The following is a 21,845-nucleotide window of genomic DNA, read 5'->3' on the forward strand; positions in this document are numbered from 1 at the left end:
GTGTGCTTTTGGGACCTTTAACAGAATGTGACTGGCAGAACAGAACACTCGGGCTCCCGAGTGGCGCAGCGGTCTAAGGCACTGCATCTCAGTGCTAGAGGCGTCATTACAGATACCCAGGTTTGAATCCAGGCTGTATCGTGATTGGGAGTCCCATAGGGCGGCACACAATTGGCCCAGCGTCGTCCGGGTTTGGCCAGTGTAGGCCGTCATTGTAAATAAGAATTTGCTCTTAACTGACTTGCCTAGTTAAATAAAGGTTATGTTTTTTTTTAAAATGGGTGTTGTATGTGGAGAATGAGGGCTGCAGTAGATATCTCAGATAGGGGGGAGTGGAGCCTAAGAGGGTTTTCTAAATAAGCATCAACCAGTGGGTCTTGCGACGGGTATACAGAGATGACCAGTTTACAGAGGAGTATAGAGTGCAGTGATGTGTCCTATAAGGAGCATTGGTGGCAAATCTGATGGCCAAATGGTAAAGAACATCTAGCCGCTGGAGAGCACCCTTAACTCCCGATCTATAAATTACGTCTATAAATTACGTCTCTGTAATTTAGCATGGGTAGGATGGTCATCTAATCAGTTAGTTTGGCAGCTGATGTGATAAGAGGAAACCAAGTCCAGATTTAACTTTAGCCTGCAGCTTTGATATGTGCTGAGAGAAGGACAGTGTGCCATCTAGCCATACTCTCAAGTATTCGAGTGACTAGCTCAAGCTCTAAACCATCAGAGGCAGTAATCACACCTGTGGGGAGAGGGGAATTCTTCTTACCAAACCACATTACCTTTGTTTTGGAGGTGTTCAGAACAAGGTTAAGGGCAGAAAACCATGAGGAAAAGCAAGCAATATCAACATGACTGATATTACTTGTCAGGTTTTATTGTAGGGATTACATACTAAATGTGAAGTTGCCTATCTGCTGTTTGCTCTCTAGGCTGTACGACTCTGACAAGGCGTCAAGCCACCAAGCCAGAACATGGCAAGGAATCAATCGGTGACATCATCAATCAACTGCAGGACATTGATCTTGCCAGGCTGTCATTCTCCCCGTTCCTCAACTTGGACACACAGATCTCCTTGGCACCAGTGTCGGACAGTCCTGAATCTTCAGTGGAGGAGCTCTACTCCTCACTCTGTTACAGGTTCTCACCTCTCTCTGGGAGCCCTGCCAGCCAATCAACTTGTCCATAAGTGATAAACAAACTAGTTTTTAATTTGAGTGCAACTAATTAAACAGATTGGGTGTCATTCTTTATTAATTATTCACAACATTGACATATGGTGGCAGTTTTGTATAGAGCTTGATTCCTGCCACAATCAACCCAGAAAGGGCTTCACGGCAGAGCGAAGACCACATGAGGGGGAAGAGGAAGTTCAGGATGGAACTATTCCACTCTGATTGTTACAGTGCACAATTTGGAAGACCCGGTGGAAAACTGCATCAGCACTCCAAAGTCAGCCTCTCTGAGAGACATTGCCAATGACACAGACACAAAGAGATTGAGTCCAGAATCCAACAATCTGGTGTCCACCATTGATGAAGGCCAACCGTTGCTCGGCTTGCCACCGGAGGGCCTAGAGTTGACTATGTGAGGCTGTCCCAGAGGTGGCAGGCATGGTACCGTTCTGCTGCTGCTGTAGATGCTGCCAGAGGCCACGTTCCTGTTGTGTGCTCAGTCCTAGCCTCCCTTCTGTTTTCTGCGGGGAGTCTCTATGCATTCTATTTCTACATTCCCATAGATGCCCCAGACTGCCCTGACATGGTCAGCTGCATCACTTTCACACTTTGCTGCTGTTCTGTAGCTGCAGTACCCATCTTGTTGGGTAGGTCTGAATCATTGTTTCATGTTAGACTGAAACAACTGTGCCTGTATACTGAGCTTTACAATCCTACTTGTTTAGTTGGAGCAATCCATTTTAAAAATATATGCCATTTTAAAAGTCTCTCCAAATGCCTCATAATCTGTCTGTCAAAGGCTTAGTCTTTAATTGTCAACACTTTTAACCATACTGGATCACTGGCAATTTCCTCCCTCTCCTTATAAATAGCTTAAACTAAAATAGAAAAGATGACGGTAACTAGTTCTCCAGTCACCTGGGCTGTGTCCTAATAGTTTCCATTACTTTCCTAATTTCCTTTATTTCTACTGAAAGGATGATGAAAACTGATGAAAACAACATGGTGAAAACTAATCCCTTCACCTATTGGCGGTCAAGCAGGAACGGAAGATATTATGAAAGACTGATGGGAAAGGATGCTGAAGACACATAATGCCAGACAGAATCAAACAGACCATTAGGTGTTTTGTGTTAGGTTTTCAAATTCGAATACTAAGAGACCTAAGGCCTTTTTACACTGCATTACTCTCCCTCTAGCTATGCTGATTGGTGCGATGTGCCAGTTCTGCACTGGGTCTTTGAATGCAGCTAAGGCTCTCCCCGGATGACCGGCCATTCAGCAGCTGTTTGTCTATGCGTCTATGGAGCAGTTGTTTCTCTACATTCTCAATCTGTTGGTTCGGGCTACATTCCTGCCTCAAAAGCAGCTTAGGGTGGTGCCCATTTTGACTGGAGTTTTCGTTGAAGGAAGGTGAGTTGTTTTAAAGCCATTGCTCATTGTTTAACATTGCAAAGCTGATCATGTTTTGAGTTTCTCCTCCTCATTGTATTCCTGTATGCTTGTCTACTGGCTGTGCCTCCATATTTGTAGCCCCTGGAGAGGCTTTGGATCAGGGCTTACCATTTTCCCGCTCCTTGCCATGGTGGCTTTCGATCTGTACTGTCTGTATGACATTAGCCTCCGACAGCTGCTCTTTGGGTCTGGGGACACACTCTGTAATCAGACCACCCCTTCATCCTGGCCTCTGGAGATGTCACAGAGCCCCAGTGGCAAATTCAGATAGGGTCATACCCACAGACATCTTGGAAACTCAGTGAGGAGAGCACTTTCCCTTTCAACTTCAAGAGAAAGCTTATCCCAGAAATAGCCCATTATTGTAATCTGTGTACAGTAAAGCTACACAGAATGCCTCTAACCTCTAAGTCTGTAAAGGCTTAAGTTGTATTTTCGCTCCTCATATACAGGACTTTTTTATGTGGATTCATACATATTATCTGAAATGCAAGAGCCGTTCCTCCCTCTAGTTGTGGAGGAAGTTTTTAAGCAGTCTTAATGTGTAATTTTAAGCTATTCCGCTGCCTAGATTTAAAATGTTCTGTGACGTACTTTGAATTAAAATGTATAATTGCAAATGGATGGATATTCTAACAATTGATGTGCTCTCATTTAAAAAAAAAAATTTTTTTTTTTTAATTGTACCTTTATTTAACCAGGCAAGTCAGTTAAGAACACATTCTTATTTTCAATGATGGCCTGGGAACAGTGGGTTAACTGCCTGTTCAGGGGCAGAATGACAGATTTGTACCTTGTCAGCTCAGGGGTTTGAACTCGCAACCTTCCGGTTACTAGTCCAACGCTCTAACCACTAGGCTACCCTGCCGCCCCATAAAAAACACTGAATGCAACTTGGGTCTTAAAAATATATTTATTTTATCCATCCAAAAGTTTGTGAATGATACTGAAGTAACAATAAAAGCTATTTGTAAAATGTTTCTTCTGTTTCTGTTAGTCAACATGAAATTAGCCAATAATGAATTCTATGCTGACTGAAGTGAGTCATGTTTCTCTTGAAGTATTGGGAATGTTGGTGAATGTAGATGTACTCTCGCTGTTCTCTGCCTGGCTTTCTGTAATACTGAATACCACCATCTCCACATCCCTGGACTCATCATTGCTATGACTGATGCTGATGTCCACCTGGTTCCTGGCAGCACCACGTGGTAGAAACGACCTGCTCACCATCCATGCAATCGCCCACATGACAAACAAAATCACCAGCGGCCCTCCGATCAGAATACCCAGAACCGCTGCCGTCCGATCCATGCCATTTGTTACTTTACCTTTGTGGTCCCAGGGGTAGACGGGGGAACTACAGGTACTGCGACGAGAATCCAAGGTGGAATATGGAGGGCAGTCGAGACAGTTTGTGTCCTGTTTGCCGAAACAAGTGAGGCAGTTGCGATGACAGGGTAAGCACCTCTGATAGGAGCGGGTGCTGTTTCCATTTGATACATAGTAGTGAGGTGGACAGGACATCAGGCAGCTGTTCTCAAAAACGTACAGTGGGTATATGCACTCTATAAACAGAGGATACTTGCTTGGTTAGTAACATTTCCTAGATGTCTTCCAGAATGTGAAATGACAGTGTGTGTGCAACTGTTTCATTGTAAACTAAATTCAGGGAATGAATAATGTAGCAGCCTGCCTTCACAGCCGCCATCAGAGTTCCTCACTGCACACTGCTGTACCACTGCCCTCTCCATGCGACGGCCTATCATGCGTTCAGCTGTCCCATGCAACTCCAGTTGAAATTTCAACAGGAATCCTTTGAACAAAGAAAATAATGAACTAGTTGGTGGCTGAGTACATTGTAGAAAATGCTCATTATGCATATTGTATAGCGCACAAATAAATAAATAGTAACTGTGGGAAACCAGGGAACAAAAACATAATTTTCATGTTATGACATGAATACATTAAGTAGTATATTTTGATGAGATGTGAAGGAGTGTGTTTGAACAATATGGACTATAACAGATGATGAAAGCCAGAGCCAAACAGAGCCAGCTGCTGTCACGTCAGCTGCAGCACCGAGTGCTTTTGATTTGTAATCCTAGTTAAGGATGACAATACATTTTTCTAGTTCACATTAGATGTATAATATTTCTTTCTGCCATTAACTAATTTAATTGAGATACCAGAGATGTGTTTTAAGAGACTTGCGGTGTTATTGAAGTTGACACCTTAAATTCCAAAAACGTTGTTTTTTTCGTCAGTTTGAGAATGTCTGCTGAAGTCCGTGTACCTCTGTTGTTTGAATCTCCGTTGTTTTCTATCCGTAGAACCCAATATCCAGAGGGATCCTCATCCCAGCAGTGTGTACTCATGAAGGCCCAGTCTGAGAACCCTGCAGACGTATTATCGTAGGGCCTGTGATGTAACATTGGATTGGAATATTTTAGTACATTAAAGACAAGATGGGTTACACTTGGACCTCTTGTTGCATATTGTAAACCCTGATACTTCACCATTATGCTGTATGTATAATATTTATTATACCTTATGACAGAGTATCTATAAATGGTTTCATACTTCTATTTATTGGTTTCAAGTTTGCTGTCCATTGACTTGGCCGTGTCTTACCTGGTTGTGAGTAAATTGGAGATGGTCTTCTTCGGGCTAATGAGGGTGATGGAGAGATCTCCACGTCTGCTATAGGTCAGTGTGAGACGTGCCTGAATGTGCTCCAGAGACCGAATCCAATTCCTGGTGCCATGACAAGCTGTCACATTCCACCTCAATGTTAGTTTCATGCGGAGTTCACTATCGGACAGACATAAAGTACAACAAATCTAACCGGCCAAGTTGGTATTATCATTTGGTTGAATGACAGTTCATGCTCAATCAAATCTGAAGATCGTATTTATGTGTACTGTAAACAGCTGGAGAACACACTGATAGGTAGCTGTAACTATCCATAAGTGAGATAAGTGTAGAAGGGTGTTTTTCTTACAAGGATCTGGTAATGAGGTCAATGGTGCACTTCTTTTGAGGTTTGACTGTTTTCCATTTACTGGCCAAGTCCACCAGTCTGCCTGCATCCAGGAGCCCATATCCATAGTAATGGCTGACTATAATAAAGCAAATCAGATGCCAGTTCACTCTTTTTTTACTCAATTTCATGTCTAGCAAATCACATCTCAGTTTCCCTGAATGGTTAACTATCTAACAATAGAAGGTAGTGCTTTATGTCTCACCAGGTCTACCAACACCATTAGTCCGCCAATCATGCGTTCGAAGATCTGCCAGTCTTGATGCTCGCACCACGAGGTGTTGCACATCACGCCAGGTGAGTCTTGGGCTGTGGGAGAAGTTGGGATTTTATCATCTTTCTCGATGACTCAAAGCCTTACAACAAATAAGTTTATTGAGTTACAGGTGCAGAGACAAAGGAGTGGTTACTTTGCCTCCAGAGCCAGTGCAATAATCCCAGCAGCCAGAGGGGCAGAGGCAGAGGTCCCAGTATGGTCAGAGGTGCAGGACTGATGCAGGTCAGTGGTGACCTAGAGGGGAAACAACATCCAGGTATTTTGTTGAGGCTCTGCTTACTGTTGCTGTAGGTGGTGAATGTGAGATAAATATTGACCTCTTTCAAGTTCCACACATCTTCAGCAACCTCTTGCATTCATGTGACTACTTTTAAAGCATGATTATTCTAAAGCTAAACTAGTCAAAGATTTATCAGAATGCTTTGTCATTCTAAATGCATATTTGCACAGTGCCTTCGGGAAGTATTCCTGGACTTTTTCCACATTTTGTTACGTTACAGCCTTATTCTAAAATTGGTTAAATAAAAATAATTCCTCAATCTACACACAATACCCCACAATGACAAAGTGAAAACAGGTTTTTAGACATTTTTGCAAATTTACATTTCAGTTTAAGTAGGAAGTTTACATACACTTAGGTTGGAGTAGTTAAAACTTGTTTTTCAACCACTCCACAAATTTCTTGTTAACAAACTATAGTTTTGGCAAGTCGGTTAGGACATCTGCTTTGTGCATGACACAAGTCATTTTTCCAACAATTGTTTACAGACAGATTATTTCACTTATAATGAATTCACTGTATCACAATTCCAGTGGGTCAGAAGTTTACATACAATAAGTTGACTGTGCCTTTAAACAGCTTGGAAAATTCCAGAAAATGATGTCATGGCTTTAGAAGCTTCTGATAGGCTAATTTACATAATTTGAGTCAATTGGAGGTGTACCTGTTGATGTATTTCAAGGCCTACCTTCGAACTCAGTGTCTCTTTGCTTGACATCATGGGAAAATCAAAATAAATCAGCCAAGACCTCAGATTTTTTTTTTTGTAGGCCTCCACAAGTCTGGTTCATCCTTGGGAGCAATTTCCAAACGCCTGAAGGTACCACGTTCATCTGTACAAACAGTATGCAAGTATAAACACCATGGGACCACGCAGCCGTCATACCGCTCAGGAAGGAGATGCGTTCTGTCTCCTAGAGATTAACTTACTTTTGTGCGAAAAGTGCAAATCAATCCCAGAACAACAGCAAAGGACTTTGTGAAGATGCTGGAGGAAACAGGTACAAAAGTATCTATAGCCACAGTAAAACGAGTCCTATATCGACATAACCTGAAAGGCCGCTCAGCAAGGAAGAAGACACTGCTACAAAACCGCCATAAAAAAGTCAGACTACAGTTTGCAACTGCACATGGGGACAAATATCGTACTTTTTGGAGAAATGTCCGCTGGTCTGATGAAACAAAAATAGAACTGTTTGGCCATAATGACCATTGTTATGTTTGGAGGCAAAAGGGGGAGGCTTGCAAGCCGAAGAACACCATCCCAACCGTGAAGCACGGGGGTGGCAGCATCATGTTGTGGGGGTGCTTTGCTGCAGGAGGGACTGGTGCACTTCACAAAATAGATGGCATCATGAGGCGGACAATTATGTGGATATATTGAAGCAACATCTCAAGACACCAGTTAAAGCTTGGACACAAATGGGTCTTCCAAATGGACAATGACCCCAAGCATACTTCCAAAATTGTGGCAAAATGGCTTAAGGACAACAAAGTCAAGCTATTGGAGTGGCCATCACAAAGCCCGACCTCAATCCTATAGAAGATTTGTGGCCATACTGAAAAAGCTTGTGCGAGCAAGGAGGCCTATAAAACCTGACTCAATTACACCAGCTGTGTCAGGAGAAATGGGATGACATTCACCCAACTTATTGTTGGAAGCTTGTGGAAGACTACCTGAAACGTTTGACCCAAGTTAAACAATTTCAAGGCAATGCTACCAAATACTAATTGAGTGTATGTAACAGTTTGCAACTGCACATGGGGACAAAGATCGTACTTTTTGGAGACATGTCCGCTGGTCTGATGAAACAAAAATAGAACTGTTTGGCCATAATGACCATTGTTATGTTTGGAGGCAAAAGGGGGAGGCTTGCAAGCCGAAGAACACCATCCCAACCGTGAAGCACGGGGGTGGCAGCATCATGTTGTGGGGGTGCTTTGCTGCAGGAGGGACTGGTGCACTTCACAAAATAGATGGCATCATGAGGCGGACAATTATGTGGATATATTGAAGCAACATCTCAAGACACCAGTTAAAGCTTGGACACAAATGGGTCTTCCAAATGGACAATGACCCCAAGCATACTTCCAAAATTGTGGCAAAATGGCTTAAGGACAACAAAGTCAAGCTATTGGAGTGGCCATCACAAAGCCCCGACCTCAATCCTATAGAAGATTTGTGGCCAAACTGAAAAAGCTTGTGCGAGCAAGGAGGCCTATAAAACCTGACTCAATTACACCAGCTGTGTCAGGAGAAATGGGATGACATTCACCCAACTTATTGTTGGAAGCTTGTGGAAGACTACCTGAAACGTTTGACCCAAGTTAAACAATTTCAAGGCAATGCTACCAAATACTAATTGAGTGTATGTAAACTTCTGACCCACTGGGAATGTGATGAAAGAAATAAAAGCTGAAATAAATAATTCTCTGTACTATTATTCTGACATTTCATATTCTTAAAATAAAGTGGTGATCCTAACTGACCTAAGGCAGGGAATGTTTACTAGGATTAAATGTCAAAAACTGAGTTTAAATACTGAGTTTGTATTTGGCTAAGGTGTATGTCAACTTCCGACTTCAACTGCAAGTATTAATAAAAAAGTATTCGGACCCATTGCTATGAGACTCGAAATTGAGCTCAGGTGCATCCTGTTTCCATTGATCATCCTTGAGATGTTTTTACAACTTGATTGGAGTCCACCTGTGGTAAATTCAATTGATTGGACATGATTTGGAAAGGCACACACACCTGTCTATATAAGGTCCCACAGTTGACAGTGCATGTCAGTGCAAAAACCAGGTCGTGAGGTGAAAAGAATTGTCCGGTGAGCTCCGAGACAGGATTGTTTCGAGGCACAGATCTGAGGAAGAGTTCAAATAAAATTCTGTAGCATCGAAGGTCCCCAAGAACACAGTGGCCTCCATCATTCTTAAATAGAAGAAGTTTGGAACAACCAAGACTCTTCCTAGAGCTGGCTGCCCAGCCAAACTGAGCAACAGGGGAGAAGGGCCTTCGTCAGGGAGGTGACCAAGAACCTGATGGTCATTCTGACAGAGCTCTAGAGTTCCTCTGTGGAGATGGGAGAACATTCCAGAAGGACAACCTTCTCTGCATCACTCCACCAATCAGGCCTTCATGGTAGAGTGGCCAGACGGTGCACCTTCCAACAGGTCAACGACCCTAAGCACACAGTCAAGACAACACAGGAGTGGCTTCAGGATAAGTTTCTGAATGTCCTTGAGTGACCCAGCTAGAGCCTGTACCTAAACCCGATCGAACATCTCAGGAGAGACCTGAAAATAGCTGTGCAGCAACGCTCCCCATCCAACCTGACAGAGCTTGAGAGGATCTGCAGAGAAAAACGGGAGAAACTCCCCAAATACAGGTGTGCCAAGCTTGTAGCGTCATACCCAAGAAGACTTGATGCTGTAATCACTGCCAAAGGTGCACAATCAACAGCCTGGTCAACTTGTATGCAAAGTAGTTCTTCGTGAGGCAAATGGTGGTCACACCAGATACTGACAGATTTTTTTGATCCACGCCCCTACCTTTTCAAGGTATCCAACAGATGACCAACAGATGCAAAGCTGTATTCCCAGTCATGTGAAATCCATGCTCCTGAGTGACGCAGTGGTCTAAGGCACAGCATCACAGTGCTGGGGAGGTGTCACTACAGACCCTGGTTCAATTCCAGGCTGTATCACAACCGGACGTGATTGGGAGTCTGATAGGGCGGCGCACAATTGGCCCAGCGTTGTCCGGGTTTGGCCGGGGTAGGCAGTCATTGTAAATAATAATTTGTTCTTAACTGACTTGCCTAGTTTTTTTTATGTACTCATTTCCTTATATGAACTGTAACTCAGTAAAATGTTGAAATTGTTGCATGTTGCATTTATATTTTTGTTCAGTGTATATATGAATGTTGAAAACAATAACATGGTATGAGTTGGGAAAAAGACACTTACAATTCTGTGGTGTTGAAAGCTTCCACCACTGTAGGTAGTTGTTAGAATGGCCGAGCAGGGTTCACTGTAGAACGGCAGAGTTCCCTTCTCGGTGGTACTTCCAACAGACAACGTGTAAATGCTGTTGGTGTAGCCATCGCAGTTGCAGTTGTCAAAGCTGGCGCCCCCATTGCCTGAAGCCCAGACGTAAATGGAACCCAAGCCACCTCGGCCCTGTAAGGTATTGAAGTTGCTTTTTAATACTCATTGTATAATCTTACTGCAATAGTTACCTTGCCTCCAGAATCTTCAGCCAATGGATTGGTACTACTGATGAAACAGGTAATATAGGATGACCAGTGCAAGTTGTATCATACATTGCTTATGCCTCTGATAAAGGCTTCTTTAGCTAATGTGTTTGGCCCCTCCAAATTCCTCCCCAAATCTTCAGGTCCCCAGCTTGCGCTGTAGATGTCAATGTGCTTCTGATTCAAGTTTAAGGACATGGCTTCTATCAGGTCAGTCACTTGTCCATCCAACATCCGAACTCCTGGACAGAACAGAGCAAAAGCCAGGGTGGAAATTAAAGCAGGATAATTACCGTATTGTTTTATATACTATTAACAGAGAGAATTATTTCATGTATAGTTAATACTTGCCTCCGATCTTGGCCTGATATGCCACTCCAACCCCACACACCCCATTATTTGCCACCGCTGCCACCACCCCAGCACACCGTGTTCCATGCCTATGGAGTAGAGGACAAAAGGGGTTCATCAATGCAGAATGTCATCATATAGTGCAGATCATACATGTTATATGATGTAATGTCTTGTAGTAGTAAAATCTTAATAACATCACAGCCAAATTACCTCTTTGGTCTGGTCAGAGAGTATTGAGTCTCTGGGTTGGGGTCATTATCATTCATGTCATAGCTAGCCAGTGGATCCTACAGGTACAATGCAATGTTTTTTTATTCTACTGATGGATCATTTTCCATTTGTCTTCATGATTAACAAAATGCAATAAATGCCCCTACAACAATAATCATCTCGATAGCTCACATAATTTTTAGCAAGGTCTGGGTGGCTTGTCTCTAGGCCATCGTCTAAGATGGACACCACTACCCCTTTGCCCGTGTAGCCTCGAGCCCAGGCGGCCACCACATTCTGATTAAAGGCCTCACTCTGGAAAAGCAGAAGCCTACAGTTACAATTATTTTTTTTCAAAACAGGTTTACCATATGTTTTCACTCAAGGCAGAAAACCCTCAAACAGCAGAATAAACATCTAAAGAGCTTCTTATTATGGAAATAAACTTCAAACAAAAATGAAAGAATAATGTTGACATGTACCAGGTACCACTGCTGATTGAAAAATGGATCAGTGGGTACTGTGAAAGAGTGTCTTCTATTTCTACTCCTTCCAGATTGCTGTGCAAACCAAAGCACCTGAGAAACAGGTAGATCATTACACTCATCACAATAAGAGCAATACTGGGACTGGTTATCACAGCCAATTTTAGAAAGTGTTTTACAGATCTATTGGGTTTTCACCTTAGGGTCCATTTTCAGTCGAAGATTATGCAAATAGTGTGCCTGCAATGATTGTTTTGCCACCCCTCGTTGCTCCATATGGTAATAGTTGCCATCTGGAAATATCTACAAATATAATATACCAGAAGAAATTAGATTCTACAAGCAAGTCATATTATGCCAAAAGATCTACCTATTAAAAAATACAAATCATTATATTGCATAAATAAACTGTGAACTAACATTAACATAATTGTTTTACCTTTCCCAAGATATGGAAACCATGTTTCTTTGCAATCTTGTTGATTTGTTCAGGAGTGCCACCTAAATATAGAGCCCAACTGTTGGTGTAGATGACCTCTGCGTAAATTGTGCACACATACACCATACACAAAGAGCAACTAATGTACAGGTACCTCATTCTGGCTTCTTTTTTTAACTGTTCGGCTGATTTATTTTTGGTCTTTAGGAAACAACCCTTTCATTTTGATAACTCTCATGCCTCCAACATGACTAAGTGATTTTGACAAGTTGTATCACTAACGGTTGTTGTTTGACATTCGAACAGGCCTCCATGCGCATGATCAATAAATATTCCCGCCACAGATTGGCGCCCAATTATCGCATTATGAAGTCAGTTTTGCGTTGTAATGGGCTATGATTTGGGTTGTGTAAACTGATCCTGGATCTGTTCTGATCTACTTCTTACCCCATGGATCCACTGGCTAATGTGACATTATTTTCTACACCTTTGTTTTTTACTTTGAGCAATTCACTTCGAAAGTTCAGACCAATCAATAGGCCTACGTTTGTACTAATATACAGACATTTTTGTAGTCCTGTCAATAAAAAAATATGGAAGAGAGCGCCCCAAATGGTTCTATCGTGTAAGCATAGTCACCGGAAGTCCTAGCTATTATATATGTTTATGATGGCGGCGTTGGTGGGTGAGTGATGTTTTGGCTAAAACGTAAAGCGAGTTACTGGAACATATCTAACTAATTTGTCTCACAAATATTACACTTTTGTATCGTTTCCGATTCATTTATTATATTGGTTGTTCGTGACATTTTTTTGTTATCACAACGGTTTGTAATTCCCTGACCTTGCAAGCTAGTTAGCTGCTAGCACTCCAGAACCCCTGGCTTAATCAGAAACAACTATATGCTAGTTAGCAAATGCTGTTTGTTCGTGTAGTTAGCTAGCTATAAAGCTAGCACGCGTGAAGTTTCTCAGACATTGTGCATGGTTATTAACGTCTCAGTGGTAAATCTAGTAAAGACTAATACATGTCCCTGTTTTACATAAGAGCAATGGCTCATAGTGCTAGCTAGCTAAGTAATGTTAGTTAGGGACTCCCGAGAGGCGCAGCGGTCTAAGGCACTGCGTCTCAGTGCTAGAGGCGTCACTACAGACACCCGGGTTCAAATCCAGGCTGTATCACAACCGGTCGTGATTGGGAGTCCCATAAAGGCGTCGCACAATTGGCCCAGCGTCGTCCGGGTTTGGCCGGTGTAGGCCGCCATTGTAAATAAGAATTTGTTCTTAACTGACTTGCCTAGTTAAATAAAACATTTGTAAAGCATGGATGGTAGCTACTGTCGCTATTAATATTTCTATCACAAACGTCAGTCAGCTTATTATATCACCCATGAAAGCGCACTCCCTATTCTATAGCACTGCCGCAAGTAACCGTTACGTTATCTAAATACAACCTATAGATACATTTGTTGACATCTGTGCTTTTTTTTGTCTTTCCTGTGCAGTTCCTCGCCTCGCCGCGTTTGGTACCTTTTCATCAAGGTAAGCATAACGTTAGGCAAATTACGCAGATAAGGTGATTTAAACTAAGACAGGCCTAGGATAGGCTATAGTTAGTAACAGGTTCTTTCTGTTTTGAAATCACCTGTAACCTTATGAAATGTTTGCTCTATTTATTAAATCCTTAAAGTAGTGTAATTTGTGTATTGTTAATACCATTTAGTTTGTCTTGATGGTCAGTCTGTTGTATTGTAAAGTCGTATTACCTAATCTTTTTCTACCACACAGATCTATTTCAGTATTTGCGATACAACCGTGCCTGTCGCTACACCACGTTGCTAAAAGTGGCAATGCTACATGGTAAGGGAGGTCCTGTAAACGTCTCAATTTGTCAAAATATTTGTTTGAGTACTTCATATTACCTCCTTTTCTTCCAGTGTGGTTTCAGTCAGAGAGAAAAGCACAGCGGTGGCTGCTGCCAAGCCCGCTGCAGTAACAAGCAGCAAGGGAGAGTATGTTATCACTAAGCTGGATGATCTGGTGAATTGGGCACGCAGGGTAAGTCAATGTCACAACGCAAGTACTCTATGTTCTTCAGTGGCATATGGTCCATTTTGAATGTTTGTGTCAATCTTTCAATAAGAAAATCAAGAAGTGCACCCCTCCATCTAAAACTCCTTTGTGACATGTTCTATTCTTTGGCTGACTGGCTGCCAGTCAAACAACTGTCAAAATGATTAAACTAACTATAGAGGGCAGCACCGTATGATCACAGGCATTCCTCTAATCCAGCCTTAAGCTTTTTTTTCTTTTTTTGGCACTCAGTCGGGTCTCAACTTACTGTTGAGTCAGAAAAGTCGAATACACAAGGTGCAATTTCTATGTTTGATTGTGCGTGAGAAGTTTTATTTTGTTAATCACTGACAGTCGGGCACATGCCCACGGGTCCTGACCCACATTTTACAAAATGGTGCTGACAGCGAGGGCTGCCTCGCTTCTAGTCCTTAGGAACTTTGCAGTATTTTTTATTTATTTATTATTTGTTAGCCCAGAAAATCTTAGGTGTTATTACATACAACCGGGAAGAACTATTAGATATCAGAGTGGCGTGAATTTAACAGGAAAATGACTTTCCCGAAGCGGATCCTTTATTTACCTTTAGGCAAGTCAGTTAAGAACAAATTCTTATTTTCAATGACGGCCTAGGAACAGTGGGTTAACTGCCTGTTTAGGGGCAGAACGACAGATTTGTACCTTGTCAGCTCGGGGGTTTGAACTTGCAACCTTCCGGTTACTAGTCCAACACTCTAACCACTAGGCTACGCCCCCACCCCCCGAACTACCCAAGGCATTTGAGCTGATTCTAGGGGCTGACCCAAAACAACACCGCCAGAGAAGAGGTAGACGGAGCTCTCTTCTGGTCAGACTTCGAAAGCGCACACTCCACTCAACACTTCCGAGTATATTACTCCCCAATGTCCAGTCTCTTGATAACAAGGTAGAAACTAAATTAGGGCAAGGGTTGCTTTCCAGAGAGACCGGGATTGTACATACTCTGTTTCACGGAAACATGACTCAATCGGGATATGTTGTTGGAGTCAATACAGTCACCTGGATTCTTTGTACGTCGCGCCGACGGGAGTAAACATCTCTCCGGGAAGAAGGGTGGGGGTGTATGTTACATGATTAATGACTCATGGTGTAATTGTAACAACATACAGGAACTCAAGTCCTTTTGTTCACCTGACCTAGAATTCCTCACAATCAAATGCCGACCGTGTAATCTCCCAAGACAATTCTGCTCGGTTATTGACACAGCTGTGTATACCCCCTCAAGCCGATACCACAATGGCCCTCCAAGAAACTTTCCAACAATTGTTTACAGACATATTATTTCACTTATTCACTGTATCACAATTCCAGTGGGTCAGAAGTTTACATACACTAGGCTGACTGTGCCTTTTAAAAAGCTTAGAAAATTCCATAAACTGATGTCATCGCTTTAGAAGCTTCTGATAGTCTAATTGGCATCATTTGAGTCAATTGGAGGAGTACCTGTGGATGTATTTCAAGGCTTACCTTCAAACTCAGTGCCTCTTTGCTTGACATCATGGGAAAGTCAGAAATCAGCCAAAAACCCAGATTTTTTTTGTAGACCTCCACAAGTCTGGTTCATCCTTGGAAACCATTTCCAAACGCCTGATGGTACCACGTTCATCTGTACAAACAATAGTACACAAGTATAAAAACCATGGGACCACAGAGCCGTCATATCGCTCAGGAAGGAGACTCATTCTGTCTCCTAGAGATGAACGTACTTTGGTGTGAAAAGTGCAAATCAATCCCAGAACAACAGCAAAGGACCTTGTGAAGATGCTGGAGGAAACGGGTACAAAAGTATCAACAGTGCCTTGCGAAACTATTCGGCCCCCTTGAACTTTGCGACCTTTTGCCACATTTCAGGCTTCAAACATAAAGATATAAAACTGTATTTTTTTGTGAAGAATCAACAAGTGGGACACAATCATGAAGTGGAACGACATTTATTGGATATTTCAAACTTTTTTAACAAATCAAAAACTGAAAAATTGGGCGTGCAAAATTATTCAGCCCCTTTACTTTCAGTGCAGCAAACTCTCTCCAGAAGTTCAGTGAGGATCTCTGAATGATCCAATGTTGACCTAAATGACTAATGATGATAAATACAATCCACCTGTGTGTAATCAAGTCTCCGTATAAATGCACCTGCACTGTGATAGTCTCAGAGGTCCGTTAAAAGCGCAGAGAGCATCATGAAGAACAAGGAACACACCAGGCAGGTCCGAGATACTGTTGTGAAGAAGTTTAAAGCCGGATTTGGATACAAAAAGATTTCCAAAGCTTTAAACATCCCAAGGAGCACTGTGCAAGCGATAATATTGAAATGGAAGGAGTATCAGACCACTGCAAATCTACCAAGACCTGGCCGTCCCTCTAAACTTTCAGCTCATACAAGGAGAAGACTGATCAGAGATGCAGCCAAGAGGCCCATGATCACTCTGGATGAACTGCAGAGATCTACAGCTGAGGTGGGAGACTCTGTCCCCCACCTCAGCTGTAGACAACAATCAGTCGTATATTTCACAAATCTGGCCTTTATGGAAGAGTGACAAGAAGAAAGCCATTTCTTAAAGATATCCATAAAAAGTGTTGTTTAAAGTTTGCCACAAGCCACCTGGGAGACACACCAAACATGTGGAAGAAGGTGCTCTGGTCAGATGAAACCAAAATTGAACTTTTTGGCAACAATGCAAAACGTTATGTTTGGCGTAAAAGCAACACCCTGAACACACCATCCCCACTGTCAAACATGGTGGTGGCAGCATCATGGTTTGGGCCTGCTTTTCTTCAGCAGGGACAGGGAAGATGGTTAAAATTGATGGGAAGATGGATGGAGCCAAATACAGGACCATTCTGGAAGAAAATCTGATGGAGTCTGCAAAAGACCTGAGACTGGGACGGAGATTTGTCGTCCAACAAGACAATGATCCAAAACATAAAGCAAAATCTACAATGGAATGGTTCAAAAATAAACATATCCAGGTGTTAGAATGGCCAAGTCAAAGTCCAGACCTGAATCCAATCGAGAACATGTGGAAAGAACTGAAAACTGCTGTTCACAAATGCTCTCCATCCAACCTCACTGAGCTCGAGCTGTTTTGCAAGGAGGAATGGGGAAAAAATTTCAGTCTCTCGATGTGCAAAACTGATAGACATACCCCAAGCGACTTACAGCTGTAATCGCAGCAAAAGGTGGCGCTACAAAGTATTAACTTAAAGGGGCTGAATAATTTTGCACGCCCAATTTTTCAGTTTTTGATTTGTTAAAGTTTGAATATCCAATAAATGTCGTTCCACTTCATGATTGTGTCCCACTTGTTGTTGATTCTTCACAAAAAAATACAGTTTTATATCTTTGTTTGAAGCCTGAAATGTAGCAAAAGGTCGCAAAGTTCAAGGGGGCCGAATACTTTCGCAAGGCACTGTATGTCCAAAGCAAAACGAGTCTTATATCGACAACCTGAAAGGCCGCTCAGCAAGGAAGAAGCCACTGCTCCAAAACCGCCATAAAAAAGCCAGACTACAGTTTGCAACTTCGCATGGGGACAAAGATCGTACATTTTGGAGAACTGTCCTCTGGTCTGATGAAACCAGAATAGAACTGTTTGGCCATAATGACCATTGTTATGTTTGGAGGAAAAACGGGGAGGTTTGCAAGCCTGAAGATCACCATACCAACCGTGAAGCACGGGGGTGTCAGCATCATGTTGTGGAGGTGCTTTGCTGCAGAAGGGACTGGTGCACTTCACAAAATGGATGGCATCATGAGGAAGGACAATTATGTGGATATATTAAAGCAACATCTCAAGACATCAGTCAGGAAGTTAAAGCTTGGTTGCAAATGTGTCTTCCAAATGGACAGTGACCCCAAGCGTACTTCCAAAGTTGTGGAAAATGGCTTAAGGACAAAAAAGTCAAGCTATTGGAGTGGCCATCTCAAAGTCCTGACCTCAGTCCTATAGAAAATTTGTGGGCAGAACTGAAAAAACTTGTGCAAGCAAAGAGGAATACAAACCTGACTCAATTACACCAGCTCTGTCAGGAGGAATGGGCCAAAATTCACCCAACTTATTGTGGGAAGCTTGTAGAAGGCTACCCAAAACACATTTGACCCAAGTTAAACTATTTAAAGGCAATGCTACCAAACACTCAATTAGTATATGTAAACTTCTGACCCACTGGGAATGTGATGAAATAAATAAAAGCTGAAATGAATCATTCTCTCTCCTATTATTCTGACATCTCACATTCTTAAAATAACGTGGTGATCCTAACTTACCTAAAACAGGGAATTTTTACTAGGATTAAATGTCAGGAATTGTGAAACTGAGTTTAAATGTATTTGGCTAAGGTGTATGTAAACTTCCGACTTCAAATGTATATAGTATATTTTATACCATCTATTGCATCTTGCCAATGTCACTATGTCATTGCTCATTCGTATATTTATATGTATATATTCCTTTACTTAGATTTGTGTGTATTACGTGGTTGTGGAACGGTTTGGTTATTCTAACATGTAATCTATCAAATGTATTTATAATGTCCTTTTTACGTCAGCTGATGTCAAAGTGCTATATAGAAGCCTAGCCTAAAAACCCAAACAGCAAGTAATGCAGATGTAGAAGCATGGTGGCGAGGGGGGGGGGACTCTAGAAAGGCAGGAACCTAGGAACAAACCTAGAGAGGAACCAGGTGGTGGCCAGTCCTCTTCTGGCTGAGTGGGATGGAGATTATAACATTACATGGCCAAGATGTTCAAACGTTCATAGATGACCAGCAGGGTCAAATAATAATAATCACAGTGGTTGTAGAGGGTGCAACCTGTCAGCACCTCAGGAGTAAATGTCAGTTGGCTTTTTATAGCCGATCATTCAGATGTCGAGACAGCAGGTGTGGTAGAGGGAGTTGGAAAACAGCAGGTCCGGTGAACAGGTCAGGGTTCCATAGCCGCAGGCAGAACAGTTGAAACTGGAGCAGCAGGTGGACTGGGGACAGCAAGGAGTCATCAGGCCAGGTAGTCCTGAGGCATGGTCCTAGGGCTCAGGTCCTCCGAGAGAGAATCAGAGGTAGCATATTTAAATTCACACAGGCCACTGAATAAGACAGGAGACATACTCCAGATATAACAAGACTGACCCTAGCCCCCCGACACAAACTATTTCAGCAAAATTACTGGAGGGTCTGGAGACACTCTGGCCCCGTCCGACTATACACCCGGACAGGGCCAACCAGGCAGGATAACCCCGCCCACTTTGCCAAAGCACAGCCCCCACATCACTAGAGGGATATCTTCAACCAACCCGGACACGAAGATCACGTCAGATTCAATCCACTCAAGTGACGCACCCCTCCTAGGGACGGCATGGAAGCGCACCAGTAAGCCAGTGACTCAGACTCAGATATTGCTGCACTGTCGGAACTAGAAGCACAAGCATTTCGCTACACTTGCAACATCTGCTAACCATGTGTATGTGACCAATAAAATTGTATTTTGTTAGTCACTCTCACTCAGATATCATGTTAACATGGCATAAGTCATGGCAAAATGTGTAGAATTGCAGGAAATTAGCTTTGAAACAACTTGCAATTTTTTTATTCTCTGCCATCAAGAGGGGGGCGGGACTAAAATGTTTTGCCCAAGAGGTGGGGGCCAGCCATATCTCACTTTTCTTTTCACCAGAGATGAATAAGGGAAAGCATTGACTGACTCAGTGATCTTTGTTCAGATTGGACTGATAAGTCTACAAAGCAATCTGTCTTTGTGTGTTTCTACGTTAGAGCTCCCTATGGCCCATGACGTTTGGACTGGCGTGCTGTGCGGTGGAGATGATGCACATGGCGGCTCCTCGTTATGACATGGACCGGTTCGGAGTGGTGTTCAGAGCCAGCCCCAGACAGGCCGACGTCATGATTGTGGCAGGCACCCTGACCAACAAGATGGCCCCCGCTTTGCGCAAGGTATTTGACTGAAGGACATGTTTCTTTGGAGAAAGGAGTTCTGTATTTGCTTTTATTGAGTGTATGAATTCACCATGATGTTCATTATATCCCCTAGGTTTATGACCAGATGCCTGAGCCAAGATATGTCATTTCCATGGGAAGGTAAAGTATTGTCGTAATATGATTGGATTTAAACAGAAACATTTTAGTGGTTATCTAGTTTGAAATGGATCTCATGATCGCCTGAACTTTTTCCATTTAATAACACCTTATTGTTTAACATAACCTCCCTAAAGTTATCTGCTTCTACTGATTTGTGATTTATTTCCCCACACCAAGATTTACCATTACACAGTGCTTTTACTGTGTTGGTTGACATATTCATCTTGCATTTCATGTTTAACTGTTAGTTGAGCCACTTATCTTATTACTCTGTCCTTCAGCTGCGCCAATGGGGGTGGCTACTACCACTACTCTTACGCAGTGGTCAGAGGGTGTGACCGCATCGTACCAGTGGACATATACGTTCCAGGTATCTCATTGTTTTTTTTTATTATGAAACAAATAATACGTTTTGTCCCGGATATATGTACAGCATTGTGGAAAAGAAACAAATCACAACAATAGCTCTTGAAGATTTTATTTGCTTTTTATAGAAAACATTTGACTCAAATTGATTGTTTACTTGTCCTCTTGTAGGCTGCCCTCCCACAGCAGAGGCCCTTCTCTACGGGACGCTCCAGTTGCAGAAGAAAATAAAGAGAGAGAAGAAAATGAGGATTTGGTATCGCAAGTGAAATTCTCTGTCTCTGGCTGTTTGTAAATGTTGTATTTATGGGTGGTCTGGCCACCCAGTAAACCGGTAGGCAATATCCTCAGGAGTCACTCTGGGTATTCTCTGGCTCCTCTTCTCTGTATAAACAATTAAATTCATTTATTGTCATTAGTTTAACTGTTGTTGTTCTTGGCCCTGCACAGATTTTGATACTGGCAGGTATGACATTCATCAATTTCCAATTTTCTCTCAGCAATAGAATCATTTTAACTGAACATTTTAAACACTATTTCTATGGTCATTACTATTTAGATAAAGTCACATCAGGTCTTTTGCTTTCTTTTGTGGTCTATTTTTGTAATGTGTTGGTGTACTTTATCTGAAGACTATTTGTACTTCAGTCAGTAGATGGTGCACTTGGTACACACACTAGTTCTACAGAGTTTAGATATTTTCTTCCTTTGTCTCTGGTTCAACCAAATAGTTCCTGTTCGAATACTCAATGTTTCCTTTCTTCCTTGAAGTAATCACTGATCTGACATTGAATTGGCGTAAGCAAGCTTTCCTTGGTATTACTTTCACCAATTGTCATGTCAGATCAGTGTTTACTTCAAGGAAATGAGGTTGGATACAACCTCAAAGTATTGTCACAGGGCCCGTCTTTGGTTCTACTCAGCAACACCCAATCCCAAATTAACCCTGTATGCACATCTTAGACGATTGGTAGGTAGCAATAGGGATACAATTCCACCTAGCCTATCAGGAAGCAGGGTGGAGCTATTAATATTTTATGGGAAAGTTGATAGGTCTAAACCATTTAACATGTTGGCACAAAAAAAGCTCCCCTTGTGTGATTTGGCACGATAAATTACATCCAATCTACATAAAATTTTGAATTGTTTCCCTCTTGTGCTTATTCTGCAAGAAATGCATGCTCCATAAATATAAGTTGATATTTGACAAATCTCATTTTCAGTAACTCATCTCATTTACCAGGCTCAAGGATTTGTGACCCCATGGTAAATATTTATGGATTCAGTTGAATTCTTGT

General features: G+C 42.2%; 2 protein-coding genes, 1 long non-coding RNA gene and 1 pseudogene across 3 annotated transcripts; 2 read left to right on the plus strand and 2 right to left on the minus strand.

Moving 5' to 3' along the window:
• Window positions 1-558: 558 nt before the first annotated feature.
• Window positions 559-3,610, plus strand: LOC135564243 (uncharacterized; annotated as a pseudogene).
• LOC115108194 (furin-like) lies at window positions 3,534-10,787 on the minus strand. The gene is made up of 8 exons (XM_029632257.2): window positions 10,559-10,787; window positions 10,203-10,415; window positions 6,084-6,184; window positions 5,879-5,982; window positions 5,635-5,752; window positions 5,265-5,444; window positions 4,927-5,051; window positions 3,534-4,446 (listed from the first exon to the last, which is right to left on the minus strand). Exons 1-8 carry the CDS (start codon window positions 10,721-10,723, stop codon window positions 4,283-4,285), a joined length of 1,170 nt encoding a protein of 389 aa, XP_029488117.1. The 5' UTR covers window positions 10,724-10,787; the 3' UTR covers window positions 3,534-4,282.
• Window positions 10,788-10,841: 54 nt separating this feature from the next.
• Window positions 10,842-12,560, minus strand: LOC115108196 (uncharacterized). Its single transcript, XR_003860310.2, has 3 exons — window positions 11,978-12,560; window positions 11,054-11,841; window positions 10,842-10,929 (listed from the first exon to the last, which is right to left on the minus strand). It is a non-coding gene; the product is annotated as an uncharacterized LOC115108196 (long non-coding RNA).
• A 38-nt stretch (window positions 12,561-12,598) lies between these two features.
• LOC115108195 (NADH-quinone oxidoreductase subunit B-like) lies at window positions 12,599-20,962 on the plus strand. Its single transcript, XM_029632259.2, has 8 exons — window positions 12,599-12,662; window positions 13,482-13,518; window positions 13,765-13,836; window positions 13,914-14,034; window positions 19,858-20,037; window positions 20,135-20,181; window positions 20,463-20,551; window positions 20,719-20,962. Exons 1-8 carry the CDS (start codon window positions 12,638-12,640, stop codon window positions 20,814-20,816), a joined length of 669 nt encoding a protein of 222 aa, XP_029488119.1. The 5' UTR covers window positions 12,599-12,637; the 3' UTR covers window positions 20,817-20,962.
• The last annotated feature ends 883 nt before the right edge of the window (window positions 20,963-21,845 follow it).

The sequence above is a fragment of the Oncorhynchus nerka genome, linkage group LG24 (assembly GCF_034236695.1).
Source record: "Oncorhynchus nerka isolate Pitt River linkage group LG24, Oner_Uvic_2.0, whole genome shotgun sequence".
Taxonomy (NCBI): Eukaryota; Metazoa; Chordata; class Actinopteri; order Salmoniformes; family Salmonidae; genus Oncorhynchus; species Oncorhynchus nerka.

Excerpts from the sequence above, each read along its gene's own strand:
- LOC115108194 (XM_029632257.2), bottom strand. The coding sequence starts at position 10,723 with ATGTTGGATGGACAAGTGACTGACCTGATAGAAGCCATGTCCTTAAAC. Across the intron at positions 5,753-5,878 it reads TAATGGTGTTGGTAGACCTG|TCAGCCATTACTATGGATAT; the intron begins GTGAGACATAAA and ends GCTTTATTATAG. Across the intron at positions 5,052-5,264 it reads TCCAATTTACTCACAACCAG|GCCCTACGATAATACGTCTG; the intron begins GTAAGACACGGC and ends GTTACATCACAG.
- LOC115108195 (XM_029632259.2), top strand. The coding sequence starts at position 12,638 with ATGTTTATGATGGCGGCGTTGGTGG. Across the intron at positions 20,038-20,134 it reads TGGCCCCCGCTTTGCGCAAG|GTTTATGACCAGATGCCTGA; the intron begins GTATTTGACTGA and ends TATATCCCCTAG. Across the intron at positions 20,552-20,718 it reads AGTGGACATATACGTTCCAG|GCTGCCCTCCCACAGCAGAG; the intron begins GTATCTCATTGT and ends GTCCTCTTGTAG.